Source organism: Trachypithecus francoisi, unplaced genomic scaffold (genome assembly GCF_009764315.1).
Source record: "Trachypithecus francoisi isolate TF-2019V2 unplaced genomic scaffold, Tfra_2.0 Lachesis_group5, whole genome shotgun sequence".
NCBI classification, from domain to species: Eukaryota; Metazoa; Chordata; class Mammalia; order Primates; family Cercopithecidae; genus Trachypithecus; species Trachypithecus francoisi.
The window spans coordinates 60712150-60728845 of NW_022681470.1; the positions used below are offsets into that span (position 1 = coordinate 60712150).

The 16696-nt window shown below is 41.7% G+C and overlaps 1 protein-coding gene and 1 pseudogene across 40 annotated transcripts in view; one reads left to right on the forward strand and one right to left on the reverse strand.

Annotated features, from left to right (window-relative positions):
• Positions 1-16696, forward strand: part of ZC3H11A (zinc finger CCCH-type containing 11A) — a 61371-nt gene that overhangs the window by 8250 nt on the left and 36425 nt on the right. For 38 of the 40 annotated variants that reach the window (XM_033199231.1, XM_033199270.1, XM_033199259.1 and 35 more), the window contains 2 exons: positions 13491-13689; positions 14820-14939. In XM_033199231.1, coding sequence (XP_033055122.1) covers positions 13636-13689; positions 14820-14939 — 174 coding nt within the window. In that variant the 5' untranslated portion in view covers positions 13491-13635. Of the gene's footprint in view, positions 1-2163; positions 2256-3728; positions 3844-13490; positions 13690-14819; positions 14940-16696 lie in introns of those variants that run through there. The other 2 variants (XM_033199258.1, XM_033199236.1) reach the window with 2 other exon arrangements.
• LOC117074075 lies at positions 1973-3110 on the reverse strand (annotated as a pseudogene).

Sequence of the window (16696 nt, forward strand, 5' to 3'; positions counted from 1 at the left end):
TCTCCTTGGAGAAAAGCACAGGGTTATTTTGTTTCGTTTTGAAACAGGGTCTTGTGCTCTTCTCACCGAGGCTGGAGTGCAGTGGCATGATCATAGCTCACTGCAACGTCGAACTCCTGGGCTCAAGAGATCCTATTGCTGAAGCCTCCCAAGTAGCTGGGACTACAGGTGCGCACCACTGTACCTGGCTACTTTTTAAAACTTCTTATAGAGATGGAGTCTCCTTGTGTTGCCCAGGCCAGTCTCAAACTCCTGGGTTCAAGCAGTCTTCCTGCCTTGGCCAACCAAAGTGTTGGGATTACAGGTGTGAGCCACCACGCCTGGCCTCCCATTCCTTTTTAAATAACGATTCTAGATGATTTTCTAATCAAGTTCCAGTAATAAACTCTCATTGGGATTTTGACTTGAATTACATTCGATGTGTGCATTATTTTGGGGAGAAGTAATTTCTTTAATCCTCTACTCTATTTATTCATTATCCAGGTCTTCTGTGCCCTAGTTTTTTTTTTTTTTGAGACGGAGTCTCCCTCTGTCCACCAGGCTGGAGTGCAGTGGCGTGATCTCGGCTCACTGCAAGCTCCGCCTCCTGGGTTCAAGCCATTCTCCTGCCTCAGCCTCCCGGGTAGCTGGGACTACAGGCGCCCGCCACTGTGCCTGGCTAATCTTTTGTATTTTCAGTAGAGACGGGGTTTCACCGTGGTCTCGATCTCCTGACCTTGTGATCCGCCCGCCTCGGCCTCCCAAAGTGCTGGGATTACAGGCGTGAGCCACTGCGCCCGGCATTGGTTTTGTTTTTAATTTAATGTGAGTCTTGCATACTTCTTCATTTTCTTCTTGTATATCTTTTTATTGTGAATTGTCTCTTCCTGTATATCTTTTTATTGTGAATGGTACTGTGCCATCATCTGAATGATTATTGCTGGTATGAAGGATATTTACTGCTTCTTGTAGATCTTATATTTTTATTATTTTCAATTTGTTTTATTTGTTAGATTTTCTAGTTTGCAAGCATGTAATCTGCAGGTTCTGGATATTTTTTTTTGCCTCATCTTCTTTTTTTTTTTTTGAGATGGAGTGTTGCTCTTGTTGCCCAGGCTGGAGTGCAATGGTGCTATCTCGGCTCGTTGCAACCTCTGCCTCCTAGGTTGAAGTGATTCTCCTGTCTCAGCCTTCCAAATAGCTGAGATTACAGGCACATGCCTGGCTAATTTTTGTATTTTTAGTAGCAATAGGGTTTCATCATATTGGCCAGGCTGGTCTCAAACTCCTGACCTCAGGTGATCCGCCCACCTCGGCCCACCTCGGCCTCCTAAAATGCTGGGATTACAGGCGTGAGCCATTGTGCCCAGCCTGTCTCATCTTTTTAATATATGTTTGTAATTTATGCCTTTTTTTCCTTTTGAAAAAATTGAGTAAATGTCCTATTCATCAGATATCAAGAAATATTCATTATTGATTTCAAGATATAGTATTGAGGAAACCACAGAATCAGAATACCCACTTGTGCTACAGTAGTGAATTTTTTTTTTTTTGAGACGGAGTCTCGCTCTGTCACCCAGGCTGTTGGGGCGATCTTAGCTCACTGCAACCTCTGCCTCCCGGCTGCTTCAACCTCCCTAGTAGCTGGGACTACAGTCGCCCGCCACCATGCTTGGCTAATTTTTTGTATTTTTAGTAGAGATGAGGTTTCACCATGTTGGCCAGGTTGGTCTCGAACTTCTGACCTCGTGATCTGCCTGCCTCAGCCTTTCAGAGTGCTGGGATTATAGGCGTGAGCCACTGTGCCTGGCCAGAATCAAGTTTTAGTACAAAGAAAGCATTTCCCAAGCAATGAGTGTCAAAGGAAAAAAATAGAAGAGTAATGTAATTAAACTTTCCTCCAAAGAAAGGACAGAAACATATCTCTTATGGTAAGTTTCAAAAGATCAGTATTTCATGGTCCCATAATATGTGTTTGTTTTACATGATGTACTTAAATAATGCAAATGTATGAAGCAGGGATCTGTGGCAATCCAAATTCATCCACCAGAACTCTATCGTTGGCTTTTTGTGTCAGTGGGAACACCTTCTGGAATTGCAGGTGCAGATGCTGCCTCATCTAAATAGAACTCTCTTTGTCATCCACAAGCTCATCACCCAGTGTGTATCCATCTCTGCTTCTAGGTCATCTTCATTGAATTCTGGGCCGCCATAACTGCGACTCAGTGCTTCTTGGATTTCATTTGCATCTTCCATCATGTCCAGTACCTGGTCTTGTAAATTCTCAGTCTGGTCAGTTTTCACTTGTATGCCTTCATTTCCCCTGCTCCCAGTTTCATTGCATCAGCCGTGGTCTTAGTATCCTTCAATGACTGGATGGTGTAATTGACTTGTTCCATGTTGAATGACTGTTGGGTGCGATTCTCCTGCTGCTGCTCATACATCTGCTTTTGTTTTAAAACTCGCAAGGCTTTCTGCGTAACGGTATTCTTTGCAGGACCCCCTCTCATCTTAATCTGGTCCTTAAACTTCACTAGCTCAGCATCCAATCTAGAAATCTTTTTGTCAGTGGATTCTGCCCTGCTGTCCACCATGCCAATGCAGTCATTCAGGCTGGGCAGCAGAGCTTTAATTTCACTTTTCTGAAGAATCAGTTCATCTTGAGCGGCTGTGAAGAAACCCAAACGCCTTTTTTTCTTTCTTTCTTTCTTTTTTTTTTTTTTTTGTCTCACTCTGTCACAGGCTGGAGTGCAGTGGCGTGATCTCGGTTCACTGCAGCCTCTGCCTTCCGGGTTCAAGCGATTCTCCTGCCTCAGCCTCCTGAGTAGCTGGGATTACAGGCATCTGCCATCATGCCCAGCTAATTTTTGTGTTTTTTAGTAGAGATTAGGTTTCACAATGTTGGCCAGGCTGGTCTCGAACTCCTGGGCTCAAGTGATCAGCCCATGTGGGCTTCCCAAAGTGCTGAGATTATAGGCATGAGCCACTGTGCCCGGCCTAACACCTTTTTTTCTTAATGCATATACTAGAACATCAGGAACAGTGTTGAAAGATGGTGAAGACAGTTGAATGGGTGTCCTTTTTTCATTTATCTTGAGTTAGTTTACCTCTGGTGTTTTACCATATTGCATATGCTGATGATTTCTGGTGATTATGTGCATTTATGCTGGGAAGTACCTTATAGTTTACCAAGTTTTTATTGAGTGGATATTGCACTTCAGGTTCCTTTCTGTTTTTTTTTTTTTTTTTTTTTTTTTTTTTTAGCTATTTTAATAGTTTAAAAAAGACTATTTCAAATACTTTTCTTCACTTTTTAACCATTTTTTCTTTTTTGAAGTCTTTCAAAAATTACTACAGAATTTTGCTTTTTGTTTTTTACCCCTTTTACTCTATTAAATATAATGAGTTTCCTAATGTTAACCCATTCCTAGTCCCAGAATAAACCTGTTTGATTATGTAGTGTTATTTTTATTTTTATTTTTATTTAGAGATGGGGTCTCACTGTGTTGCCCAGGCTGGTATCAAACTCCTAGCCTCAAGTCAGTAATCCTCCCAAAGCTATGGGATTACAGGCATGAGCTGCCATACCTGACCATGTTACTATTTTAATATATAGCTGGTTCAATTTGCTAGTGCTTTATTTAGGATTTTTCATCTATCATAAATCAGATGTCCAAAGCAGCTGTTTTAAACATTTTTAAAATTTTTATTTATTTAGAGACAGTGTCTTGCTCCGTTGCCCAGGCTGGAATACAGTGATGTGATCATAGCTCAGTGCAGCCTCAGACTCCTTCAAGTCTTCCTCCAGCATCAGCTCCCTGAGTAGCTGGGATTACAAACGTGACTCAGTATGCCTGGCTATTGGTAAAAATATTATGACTGTTTTTTGAGTTTGTAATGTATGTGGCACAAAGTTTTGTTTTGTCTTGCTTTTTTTTTTTCTTTTTTTTTTAAGAGATAGAGTCTTGCTCTGCCTCACAGACTGAAGTACAGTGATGTGATCATAGCTCACTGCAGTCTCAAACTCCTGGGCTCAGGTGATCCTTCCAGCTCAGCCTCCCGAGTAGCTAGGACCACAGATGCGTGGACCACGCCCAGCTAAATTTTTTCTTTTGGGAGGGAGACATGGTCTCACTATGTTGCCCAGGCTTATTTATTTTTTGAAAGAGGGTCTTGCCCTATTGCCTAGACGAGAGTGCAGTGGTGCAGTCATGACTCACTGCAGCCTCGACCTCTTGGGCTCAAGCAGTCCTTCTGCCTCAGCCTCCCAAGTAGCTGGGAGTAAAGACATATGCTGCCATACCTGGCTAATTTTTTAATTTATTGTAGAAACTGGGTCTCACTATGTTGCTCAGGCTGGTCTTGAACTTCTGGGTTCAAGCAGTCCTCCTGTCTGGACCTCCCAAAGTGCTGGCATTACAGGTGTGAGCCACCATGACTGGCCTGTTTTTTTTTTTTTTTTTTCTACTTTTATTGAGTACATTTTTGTAAATTCTTTTTCTTAAGTTAGAATACTTTATTTTTTGAAAGTATGAGTACCTAGGTGGTATAGAGCTATCTGTGAAATGTAGTTTGAAATTCTAAACTTAAAGGTCATAATTTCCTTTAAATTCTGGATGATTAAATTCTGGATGAATAGCATTTTGTCTTTTGGCATTTAGAGATTCAGATGAGAAGTCTAATAATGTCAAGTCTGATTTTCTTTGTTGTCAATCTGATTTTTCCTGAAAGTTTGTATGATTTTGTCTTTACCATTGGAATTCAAAAATTTCACCATGTCTGTGTATAGCAGAGATGTCTTTAAAGAAAAGTTCTGCCTGGCATTTGATGAGCTCCTTTAATGTGAAGACTCAAGTCCATCAAATTTAGGGAAATGTTCTTACATTGTATCTTTCATAATCTACAAATTCCGTTCCTTTTTAGAATTTCTATTTATAGAAATTGAGTTTTCTGGAATTACTTTCATTTCATATACAATTTCCCTCTTAGTGACATATGTTGGCATTTTTGCTTTGGATTCGTGGAGATGTCCTGTCAGTAATCTCTTGTAATTCAGTTATTATATTTTTCATCAGTGTTTATTCTGTTCTTTCCTCTACTGAAATCTATTTTTGAAGGTAGGGGCTGGAAATTTGAGTCTTCATCTTCTTCATCGTCATCGCAGTCTTCTTCTTTTTCTTCTTCATTATTACTATTACTTTATTTATTTATTTTTTTTGAGAAGGCGTTTCTCCATGTTGCTCAGGCTGGAGTGCGATGGCACAATCTTGGCTCACTGCAACTTCCACCTCCTGGGTTCAGGTGATTCTCCTGCCTCAGCCTCCCAAGTAGCTGGGATTACAGGCATGAGTCACCACACCCAGCCTGAGTTTTCTTATTTTTTAAGCTTTGTTTTCTTCCTACTCTTTTTTTTTTTTGAGACGGAGTCTTGCTCTGTCTCCCAGGCTGGAGTGCAGTGGCGTGATCTCGGCTCACTGCAACCTCTACCTCCAGGGTTCAAATGATTCTTTTGCCTCAGCCTCCCGAGTAACTGGGACAACAGGCGCACACCACCACGCCTGGCTAATTTTTTATATTTTTAGTAGACACGGTGTTTCACCATATTGGCCAGACTGGTCTCGAACTCCTGACCTCGTGATCTGCCTGTCTCTGAAATCCCAGGTTACTGGGATTACTGAGCCACCGCACCCAGCCCCATTCCTTTTTCATAGTGGTATGTTCATTTGTAGCAATGCTATATCCTTTAAAACTTGCTGAGCGCATGAGGATTTTAAAATAATATCTCCTTTTTCCTACATTAACTTCTAGAGAGTGGGTTGAGAAGGTCCTGCTATTTTTCTTGGCTTCATATTTTCAAGCGGTTATTTTCTCTTGAAAAGTAACCAGGTTAACTGGGTGCGGTGGCTCATGCCTGTAATCCTAGCACTTTGTGAGGCTGAGGCGGGCAGATCACTTGATGTCAGGAGTTTGAGACCAATCTGGCCAACATGGTGAAACCCTGTCTCTACTAAAAATACAAAAATTAGCCATGCGTCATGGCAGGCGCCTGTAATTCCAGCTACTCAGGAGGCTGAGGCGGGAGAATTGCTTGAACCCAGGAGGTGGAGGTTGCAGTAAGTCAGGATCATGCCACTGCACTCCAGCTTGGGCAACAAAGCGAGACTCTGTCTCAAAAAAAAAAAAAAAGTAACTGGATTTTTCTTGGCAACCTGGATACTTTTTTTTTTCCTTTTAAACTTAAGAAATATATGAATGTGCATCTTTGTTTTGTGTTTTTGCATGGAATAGTATTTATTATAAAGTAATTGGAGCATCATTTAAAAGCTGGAGTGGATTTTTTTGTAGTAGCTGGGACTACAGGCGCCCGCCACCTCGCCCGGCTAGTTTTTTTTTTTGTATTTTTAGTAGAGACGGGGTTTCACCGTGTTCGCCAGGATGGTCTCGATCTCCTGACCTCGTGATCCGCCCGTCTCGGCCTCCCAAAGTGCTGGGATTACAGGCTTGAGCCACCGCGCCCGGCCTGTTTTTGTTTTTTTTAGAGATGAGGTCTCTCTGTTGCCCAGGCTGTTCTTGAACTCCTGGCCTCTAGTGATTCTCTTGCCTTGGCCTCTCAAAGTGCTGGGGTTATAGGCAAGAGCCACTGCACCTCGCCTTGCCGTTTTCTTGACTAGCAATTATATTTGTTTTTTCCCTAGTGAAAGTTACAGAAGCTTAGTGTATGAAGATGATATATAAAGAAACTTTTCTTTTTTTCTTTATCTCTTACTTTTTCTTTTTTACATTGTAGCTCTTAGATCTGTTTTTTTTTTTTTTTTTTTTGAGATGGAGTCTTGCCCTGTCGCCCAGGCTGGAGTGCAGTGGCGTGATCTCAGCTCACTGCAACCTCCACCTCCGGGGTTCACGCCATTATCCTACCTCAGCCTCCCGAGTAGCTGGGACCGCAGGTGCCCAGCTAATTTTTTGTATTTTTAGTAGAGACAGGGTTTCACTGGGTCAGCCAGGATGGTCTTGAGCTCCTGACCTTGTGGTCTGCCTGCCTTGGCCTCCCAAAGTGCTGGGATTACAGTCGTGAGCCACCACACCCGGCCAGCTCTTAGATCTTATGGAGTTTTTATCTGTTGAAACATTAGTAAGGGAGTGTTATCTACTCAGGATTCCATTTCTCCACACTCCGCCCAACTTTGAGGGCTTTTTGCAGAAGCTGATTTGAAAATTAGTTGTGGGCCAGACGGCTCACGCCTGTAATCTCAGCACTTTGAGAGGCTGAGGCGGGTGGATCACCTGAGGTCAGGAGTTCCAGACCAGCCTGGCCACCATGGTGAAACCCCATCTCTACTAAAAATACAAAAATAAATTATCAGGGTGTGGTGATAGGCGCCTGTAATCCCAGCTACTTGGGAGGCTGAGGCAAGAGAATCGCTTGAAACCAGAAGGTGGAGGTTGCAGTGAGCCGAGGTTGCACCACTGCGCTTCAGCAGCCTGGGTGGAAGAGTGAAACTCCGTCTCAAAAAAAAAAAAAAAAAAAATCAGCCAGGTGTGGTGGTGGGCACCTGTAATTCCAGCTACTTGGGAGGCTGAGGCAGGAGAATTGCTTGAACCCAGGAGGCAGAGGTTGCAGTCAGCTGAGATCGTGCCATTGCACTTCAGCCTGGGCAATAAGAGCAAAACTCGAAACTCCATCTCCAAAAGAATAAATAAATAAATAAAATTCGTTGCCAAAAAATTGTCAATTCTACTGTGTCTTTGCATTTCATAGCTACCATTTTATTGTTTCAGTTACTTTGTTGCTGGTCTTTCTGAAACCGGTAACAGTTTCAAATATGTTCTTTGGAATGTTGATATCATGAGTGAAATTGACCTCTAAGCCTTTTATTCCCCTTCATAACTTTTTTTTTTTTTTTGGAGACAGAATCTTGCTCTGTTGCCTAGTCTGGAGTGCAGTGGCAAGATGGTGGGTCACTGCAAACCTCTGCCCCCTGGGTTCAAGCAGTTCTTGTGCCTCAGCCTCCCGAGTAGCTGGGACTACAGGTGTGGGCTACCACGCCTGGCTAATTTTTTGCATTTTCAGTAGAGATGGGGTTTCGCCATGTTGGCCAGGCTGGTCTTGAACTCCTGACCTCAAATGACTTTTTATTATTATTAAACTTTTTCTTTTGTTGCATATACATCTGAAAATTATTCAGATAGCCTTTTTTTTTTTTTTTTTTTGGACAGGTCTCATTCACTGTCACCCAGGCTGGAGTGCAGTGGTGTGTTCTTGGTTCATTGCAACCTCCATCTCCTGCGTTTAAGTGATTCTCCCACCTCAGCCTCCTGAGTTGCTGGGAATACAGATGTGTGCCACCATGCCTGGCTAATTTTTGTATTTTTTGGTAGAGACGAGGTTTCACCATGTTGGCCAGGCTGGGCTTGAACTACTGACCTCAAGTGATCCACCCACCTTGGCCTCCCAAGGTGTTGGGATTACAAGTGTGAGCCACCACACTGGGCCTTAACTTTTATTTTAAATTCAGGGGTGCATGTGCAGGATGCGCAGGTTTGTTACACAGGTAATTGTATGTCGTGGGGGTTTGTTGTACAGATTGTTTCATCACCCAGGTATTAAGCCTAGTACCCATTAGTTATTTTTCCTGGTCCTCTTCCTCCTCCTGCCTTCTGCCTTCTGATAGGCTCCAGCATTTGTTGTTCCCCTCTGTGTCCATGTGTTCTCAGCATTTAGCTCCCACTTATAAGTGAGAACATGCTGTATTTGGTTTCTTGTTTCTGCATTAGTTTGCTAAGGATAATAGCCTCTGGCTCCATTCATGTCCCTGCAAAGGACATGATTTCGTTCCTTTTCATTGGCTGCATACTATTCCATGTTTTGTGATTTTTCAGACTTCTGTCTTGTTGCTTCCCATCCTCACCAGCATTTAGTGCTTTCAGTATTTTGGATTTTAGCCATTTTTATTTTCTATTATTATTATTTTTTGAGACGGAGTCTTACTCTGTTGCCCAGGCTGGAGTATAGTGGCACGATCTTGGCTCACTGCAGCCTCTGCCTCCCAGGTTCAAATGATTCTCCTGTCTCTGCCTCCTGAGTAGCTGGAATTACAGGTGTATGCTACCACGGCCAGCTAATTTTTGTATTTTTAGTAGAGACAGGGTCTCACCAGTTTGCCAAGCCCATCTTGAACTCCTGACCTCAGATGACCCACCTGCCTCAGCCTCCCAAAGTGCTGGGATTACAGGTGTGAGCCACTGTGCCTGAATGGATTTTAGCCATTGGAAAAGGAATTTGCAATCCCTAATGATGTATGATGTTGGGCAAGGTTTCAAATGCTTATTTTCCATCTGTATACCTTCTTTGGTGAGGTACCTGTTCAGATCTTTTGCCTTTTTGAATTGGGTGGTTGTTTTCTTATTTTCGAGTTTCAAGGGTTATGTATTTTGTATATCAGACCTTATCACTTATGTTTTGCAAATATTTTCTCCCAGCCTGTGACTTTTTCATTCTTTCTTTCTTAAAGCTTCTTAACAGACCTTTCACAGAGCAGACCTTTTTTAATTTTAATGAACTCCAATTTAATGTTTTTTGTTTTTTTTTTCAGATGGAGTTTCGCTCTTGTTGCCCAGGCTGGAGTGCAGTGGCGTGATCTCGGCTCACTGCAACCTCCGCCTCCCGTATTTAGGTGATTCTCTTGCCTCAGCCTCCCGAGTAGCTGGGATTACAGGCATTCGCCACCATGCCCGGTTAAATTTTAATGGTTTTTATTGAAATCCAGTTTATTGGTTTTCTTTTGTATTTAAGTTGTTATCCATTTTATTTTTGTGAAAAGTGTAAAGTCTGTGTCTAGAATTATTTTTTTATATGTGGGTATCCATTTGTTCCAGTAACATGTTGGAAAGACTATCCTTTGCTCCTTTGTCAAAGGTCATTTGACTATGCTTGTAATCTGTATTAGTTCCTAGGACTTCCATAACAAAGTATCACAAACTGGGTAGCTACAGAAGTTTGTTGTCTCACAATTCTGAAGGTGAGATGTCCAAAACGATTTCAGCAGGGCCATTCTCCCTCTGAAGTCTGTAGAGGAATGATCCTTCCTTTCCCAGCTAATTTTTTGTATTTTTAGTAGAGACAGGGTTTCACTGGGTCAGCCAGGATGGTCTTGAGCTCCTGACCTTGTGGTCTGCCTGCCTTGGCCTCCCAAAGTGCTGGGATTACAGTCGTGAGCCACCACACCCGGCCAGCTCTTAGATCTTATGAAGGAGTTTTTTGTCTCACAATTCTGAAGGTGAGATGTCCAAAACGATTTCAGCAGGGCCATTCTCCCTCTGAAGCCTGTAGAGGAATGATCCTTCCTTACCCCTTCTGGCTTCTGGTGTTTGTTGGCAATCCTTGGCATTCCTTGGTTTGTAGATGCATCACTCCAGCCACATGGTCATCTTCTTGTATATCTTCTCATCACGTCCCCTCTGTACATGTCTGTCTTTCGTTTTGAGCTGGCAACATTTTTTGCTAAGATGGTTGCCTGAATCTAGTCACACACCTAATCTCCAACAAACTGCTGCCCACCCATACCCTTTTCTCTACAGAGCATACATTCTTGTTTTTTTTTTTTTGCAATATGGATAGAGTGAGAATTTTCTAAATTTTCAAGTTCAGATTCTTTATTCCTTTTTGCTTGATAGTTCTTGCCTCAATATATTTCTCTCCTTGCATTTCACTATAAGCAGCAGGAAAAGCCCAGGCTGTTCCTTCCACACGTTGCTTAGAAATCTCCTCAGCTAAAACCCAAGTTCATTGCTTCTAAGTTCTGCCTTCTGTGCAACAGAACACAATTCTAAGTTCTCTGTCACTTTATAACAAGAATAATCTTTCCTGCTGGGCACAGTGGTTCACACCTGTAATCCCAGCACTTTGGGAGGCCGAGGTGGGTGGATCACCTGAAGTCAGAAGTTTGAGACCAGCCTGGCCAACATGGTGAAACCCTGTCTCTACTGAAAATACAAAAATTAGCCATTTGTGGTGGTGCAAGCCTGTAATTCCAGCTACTTGGGAGACTGAGGCAGAAGAATTGCTTGAACCTGGGAGGCGGAGGTTGCAGTGAGCCAAGATGGCGCCATTGCACGCCAGCCTGGGTGACAGAGTAAGACTCCAACTTAAAAAAAAAAAAAAAAGATAACCTGTCCTCCACTTTCCAATAACACGATCCTCATTTCTGACTGAAACCTCACCATAAGTACCTTAAGCGCCTTTAATGCTCATATGCTTTAGCAGCAGTTTCTTCTCGGCCTTTTCTATCAAGCACCTCAAAAGTCTTCCAGCCTGCACCCATGACCCAATAACAAAACTACTTCCATATTTTTAAAGTTTTTTGTTTTTTTACGGCAGCATTTACTTTCTGGTATGAAACTCTAATGGCTGTATATTGTCACATTATGTGAATATACCATAATTTTTTTTTTATTATTTATTTTTGAAATGGAGTCTCACTCTGTTGCCCAGGCTGGAGTGCAGTGCGTGATCTCGGCTCACTGCAACCTCCACCTCCCAGGTTCAAGAAGTTTCCCTGCCTCAGGCTTCTGAGTAGCTGGGACTACAGGTGTGTGCCACCACACCTGGCTAATTTTTGTATTTTTAGTAGAGATGGGGTTTCGCCATGTTGCCCAGGCTGTTCTCAAACTCCTCACCTCAAGTGATCCACCAACTTCCACCTCCCAAAGTGCTGGGATTACAGGCATGAGCCACCGTGCCTGGCCATATATCATAACTTTTTAAAAATAGTCTCCAGTTTTTGAACAGTTAGGTTTCTAGATATTATTTCATTATTTTTTTCCTTTCCTTTTTTCTTTTTTGAGACAGTGTCTCGCTCTGTTGCCCAAGCTGGAGTGCAATGGTGCAATCTTGGCTCACTGCAACCTCTGCCTCCTGGGTTCAAGTGATTCTTGTGCCTCAGCTCCCCCAAGTAACTGGGATCCCAGGTGTGCGCCACCACAGCCAGCTAAATTTTTTTCTGCTTTTTAGGAGGTGGGGTTTTATCATGTTGTCCAGGCTGGTCTCAAACTCCGGACTCAAGTGATCTGCCCACCTCGGCCTCCCAGAGTACTGGGATTATAGGCGTGAGCCACTGCACCTGGCCTATTTCATTATTAAAAGAAGATTGTGATAACATTTCTTGTGCATTGTTACCTTTAATACTTCTACCTTATAATAAATTCTAGAAATGGAATTGTTTGTCGAAGGGTATGTAAACTTTAAACATTTGGGTACGTGTTAGTGTCAGACTGTTACTCCTAATCCAGGTTGTTAACATCAAGGCGACTTTTCATCATAGCATACCATTCTTGCATTAAGAATTATTAGTGGGAGATGTGATTGAATTTGACTTAATTGATTTGAAGTTGTAGATCACTGTTTCTGAAACCTGATCTTAGGGTGTATATAAGTTTGTGGAAACACCTTCCATATTCTCATATGTGCTCTTGTTATATGCTTTTGTAGAAGCTTGCTTGGACGTTTTAGTGTGGAGATCAGGGTATGCCGTGGACTAGGGGAGAAAATATTTGTTGTTTTGTGGACTCACTATTATGGAAAGCCCCAAAGACTTCTTTTGCTTCTTGTTTGTAATTGGTGTACTGCTCTAGTCATCTTCATTAATGTAAGCTAGATCTGTAAATGTTTTCAGAAGTAATTGTTTCATCAGTTATTCTAGTTAAACAGGATTTTCTCACCTAGTTATGATTATATACTTTTGAAATAAAAATGCTTGTGAAAATATTTGAACTTTTTCATTTAGATGAAACATTCTACTTTAATATATTTTGTTAGCAAGTATCTTGTGTTAGTAACCTCAGTCCCATTAATAATCTAAAATGTATGTAGTGTTTTGAGACTTTCAAGTTAGTAGGCAAAAATATATATACATATGTGTATAATGTAGATCAGGCTGGGCGGGATGGCTCACACATGTATTCCCAGCATTTTGGGAGGCCAAGGGAGGAGGATTGCTTGAGGGAGGAGTTCAAGACCAGACTGAACAACATAGCAAGATCCTGTCTTTACAAAAAAATTTTTTTTAAAAATTAGGTGGGCGTAGTGGCATGTGCCTATAGTCCTAGATACTTGGGGGAGGCTGAGGTGGGAGAATCCCTTGAGCCCAGGAGTTCAGTGTTACAGTGAGCTGTGATCACATCATTGCACTCCAACCTGGGCAACAGAGTGAGACACTGTCTCTAAAAAGAATTAAAAATAAAATGTAGATCTTTAGTTAACACTGCTTATTTACAATGCTGTAATCGTGTAATAAGCATCATAGAGAATATAAAAGAAAGGCATGGCCTTTCTAGCCAAAATTTTACATTGCAGATGAGAATGTATAGTATTCACAATCAGTGTGTTTACAGGGCTCTGTATAAGCAAGTTTGTATTAATAAAATTTGATTCTAGCAATATGATCTCATTAGCCATGGTAATTTGAAGGAGGAAGAATTTACCTGAAATATTTTAATTCATTGTCTCCTCATTTTAGGTTTACAGTTTAAAGACAGTTTCTGTGATTGAGTTGTCATTTGGAAGATTAAACTCATTTCACGAGGACTTGGAGCCTGGTCCTTGCTTTGAGGAAGCAGTGGCTTATTTCAAGAAGCCACTTCTGATCTAAGAATCTACCCAGCATGCCTAATCAAGGAGAAGACTGCTATTTTTTTTTCTATTCTACATGTACCAAAGTAAGAATTGACATCTTTAAATCAGTTCTTTCTACAGTTTGCTTAATAGAATTGGATAAGATTTGCCCAACATTTTAAGTTGTTTTTAGTATATATATATTTTTTGCCTAGCTGTTTATTATTGGCTGTCAGTTTTTTAAAGGATAATGTATTTAGAATAATTCATTGTTTTTTTCTCTTCATTTTATATATAACTAATTTTCCCATCTTCTACAAAAGTGAAAAGGCGCGTGGCATGTAGTCATCATTCAGTGTTCACAATTAATCTGTTCAGGGTGGCTTTGGAAATGGGGTCACTTTGACCTATGCCTTACTAACTTTGATTTTATATACTTCATATTAAATGAGTGAGTGAATTGTGTTGTACTTGCAGAAACTGTCATGGGTTGAATTTGACTTCTTTCTTCTCCCAGATTTCCTGCTGAGTACTGAGAATATAGAGCCATCATTCTGAATATGCAAAAGCATATTTAGAATGGCTTTATCTTTGTCAAAACTTCTGTTTTTCTGCTTGATTCTTTTGCAGCTCTATTTACATATGCCTACTGCTTTCTGTGATTTTATGACTAATTCTATAAATGTATATATTACAAAAGTTTGTTCTTCAGTCATCTTGATTTGTGTTTTTTTTTTGAGACGGAGCCTGTCGCCCAGGCTGGAGTGCAGTGGCACGATCTCGGCTCACTGCAAGCTCCACCTCCCGGGTTCACGCCATTCTCCTGCCTCAGCCTCCTGAGTAGCTGTTAATTATATTTAAATTCTGTTTACTTTCTGATTTACATCACAAGCTAGAGTTACACAAGTCAGTATGTCAGTTTTGAAGATGAACTGTAAAATACATTTTTAAAGAGTATCTAACACTCCTACTTGTCTTTTTCAACCCTTTGTCTCAGCTTGTGTCACTCATGCCAGATCAAATGAAGGGTACTGTCAAGAAATAGGTTATAGGAAATAATAAATTTGTTGCTCTCAGTTTGTTCCTGTCATTCCATCTCCATTGTTTTCTACCTTACCTATCCTTTCTTACTCATTTGTGCTTATCTAAATTCCAGGAGCTCTTGTTATGGATATTTTACCTAGGGTGTATTTCAGTGCTACAGTTTTTTTCTGTGTTCTCTGTTTGTTTACAGGGCGACAGCTGCCCATTCCGTCACTGTGAAGCTGCACTAGGAAATGAAACTGTTTGCACATTATGGCAAGAAGGGCGCTGTTTTCGACAGGTGTGCAGGTTTCGGCACATGGAGATTGATGTAAGTTTTTGATTTACATTAATAAGTAGTCTGGGGACCTGGTGGGCCAATAAAAAATATAGGGACAAAAGTGACTTCTAAAAAATATATTAAGGCTGGGTGCGATGGCTCATGTCTGTAATTCTAGCACTTTGGGAGGCCGAGGTGGGCAGATCACGAGGTCAGGAAATGGAGACTATCCTAGCCAACACGGTGAAACCCCATCTCTACTAGAAATACAAAATTTAGCTGGGTGTGGTAGCGTGTGTCTGTAATTCCAGCTACTTGGAGGCTGACGCAGGAGAATCACTTGAACCAGGGAGTCGGAGGTTCCAGTGAGCTGAGATTGCACCACTGCACTCCAGCCTGGTGACAGAGCGACATTCCATCTCAAAAAATACATATGTATATATATACACACACACGTATATACGCACATGTACACACGTATATATACACGTGAATATATGTTTATGTGTATATGAATATATGTGTATATGTGCATATATACGTGTATATACACGTGTGTGTATATATACGTGTGTATCTGTATATATATGTATATGTATGCATACATATGTGTGTGTATATACATATATACACATGTGTGTATATATATTAAAAACTTAGGAATTTTATATATTTTGTTGATACAGGATTTCGCTATGTTGCCCAGTCTGGTCTCAAACTCCTGGGCTCAAGCTATCCTTACGCCTCTGCCTCCCAAAGTCCTGGGATTACAGACATGAGCCATCGTGTCTAGCCAATTTTTATTTTTTTTTAATGATCCAGTGAAATTCCCAACATTACTAATGTTCACTTAATGTCTAAATGATATAAGCATAAATTGATATAAATTTTCTGGAGGACAGTTTGGTACTATCTAAGCTTTAAAAATACATATGCATATTTGGAGAGTATCTGTAAATTTCTTTTTATTTTTATTATTATTATTATTTTATTTTATTTTTGAGACGGAGTCTCACTCTGTCACCCAGGCTGGAGTGCTGTGGCCGGATCTCAGCTCACTGCAAGCTCCGCCTCCCGGGTTCACGCCATTCTCCTGCCTCAGCCTCCCGGGTAGCTGGGACTACAGGCGCCGCCACCTCGCCCGGCTAGATTTTTGTAGTTTTTAGTAGAGACGGGGTTTCACCGTGTTAGCCAGGATGGTCTCGATCTCCTGACCTCGTGATCGGCCCGTCTCGGCCTCCCAAAGTGCTGGGATTACAGGCTTGAGCCACCGCGCCCGGCAATTTCTTTTCCTTTTTAAAAAATTGCATACTTAGAGGAAAGTGGTCAATACAGTATAAAAATGTTTAAAGCTGTATAGGAGTAAATTACTGACATTCCCTATTATCTCCAAATACTTGATTAGTGTTTCCTACAAGCAAGTAGTACTTTCTCCTACATAATCATAATACGGCTATCAAAATTAGAAAACTAGGCTGAGCAGGCCGGGCGCGGTGGCTCAAGCCTGTAATCCCAGCACTTTGGGAGGCCGAGACGGGCGGATCACGAGGTCAGGAGATCGAGACCATCCTGGCTAACACGGTGAAACCCCGTCTCTACTAAAAAATACAAAAAAATTAGCCGGGCGAGGTGGTGGGTGCCTGTAGTCCCAGCTACTCGGGAGGCTGAGGCAGGAGAATGGCGTGAACCTGGGAGGCGGAGCTTGCAGCGAGCTGAGATCCGGCCACAGCACTCCAGCCTGGGCGGCAGAGCGAGACTCCGTCTCAAAAAAAAAGAAAACTAGGCTGAGCATGTTGGCTAGTGCTTGT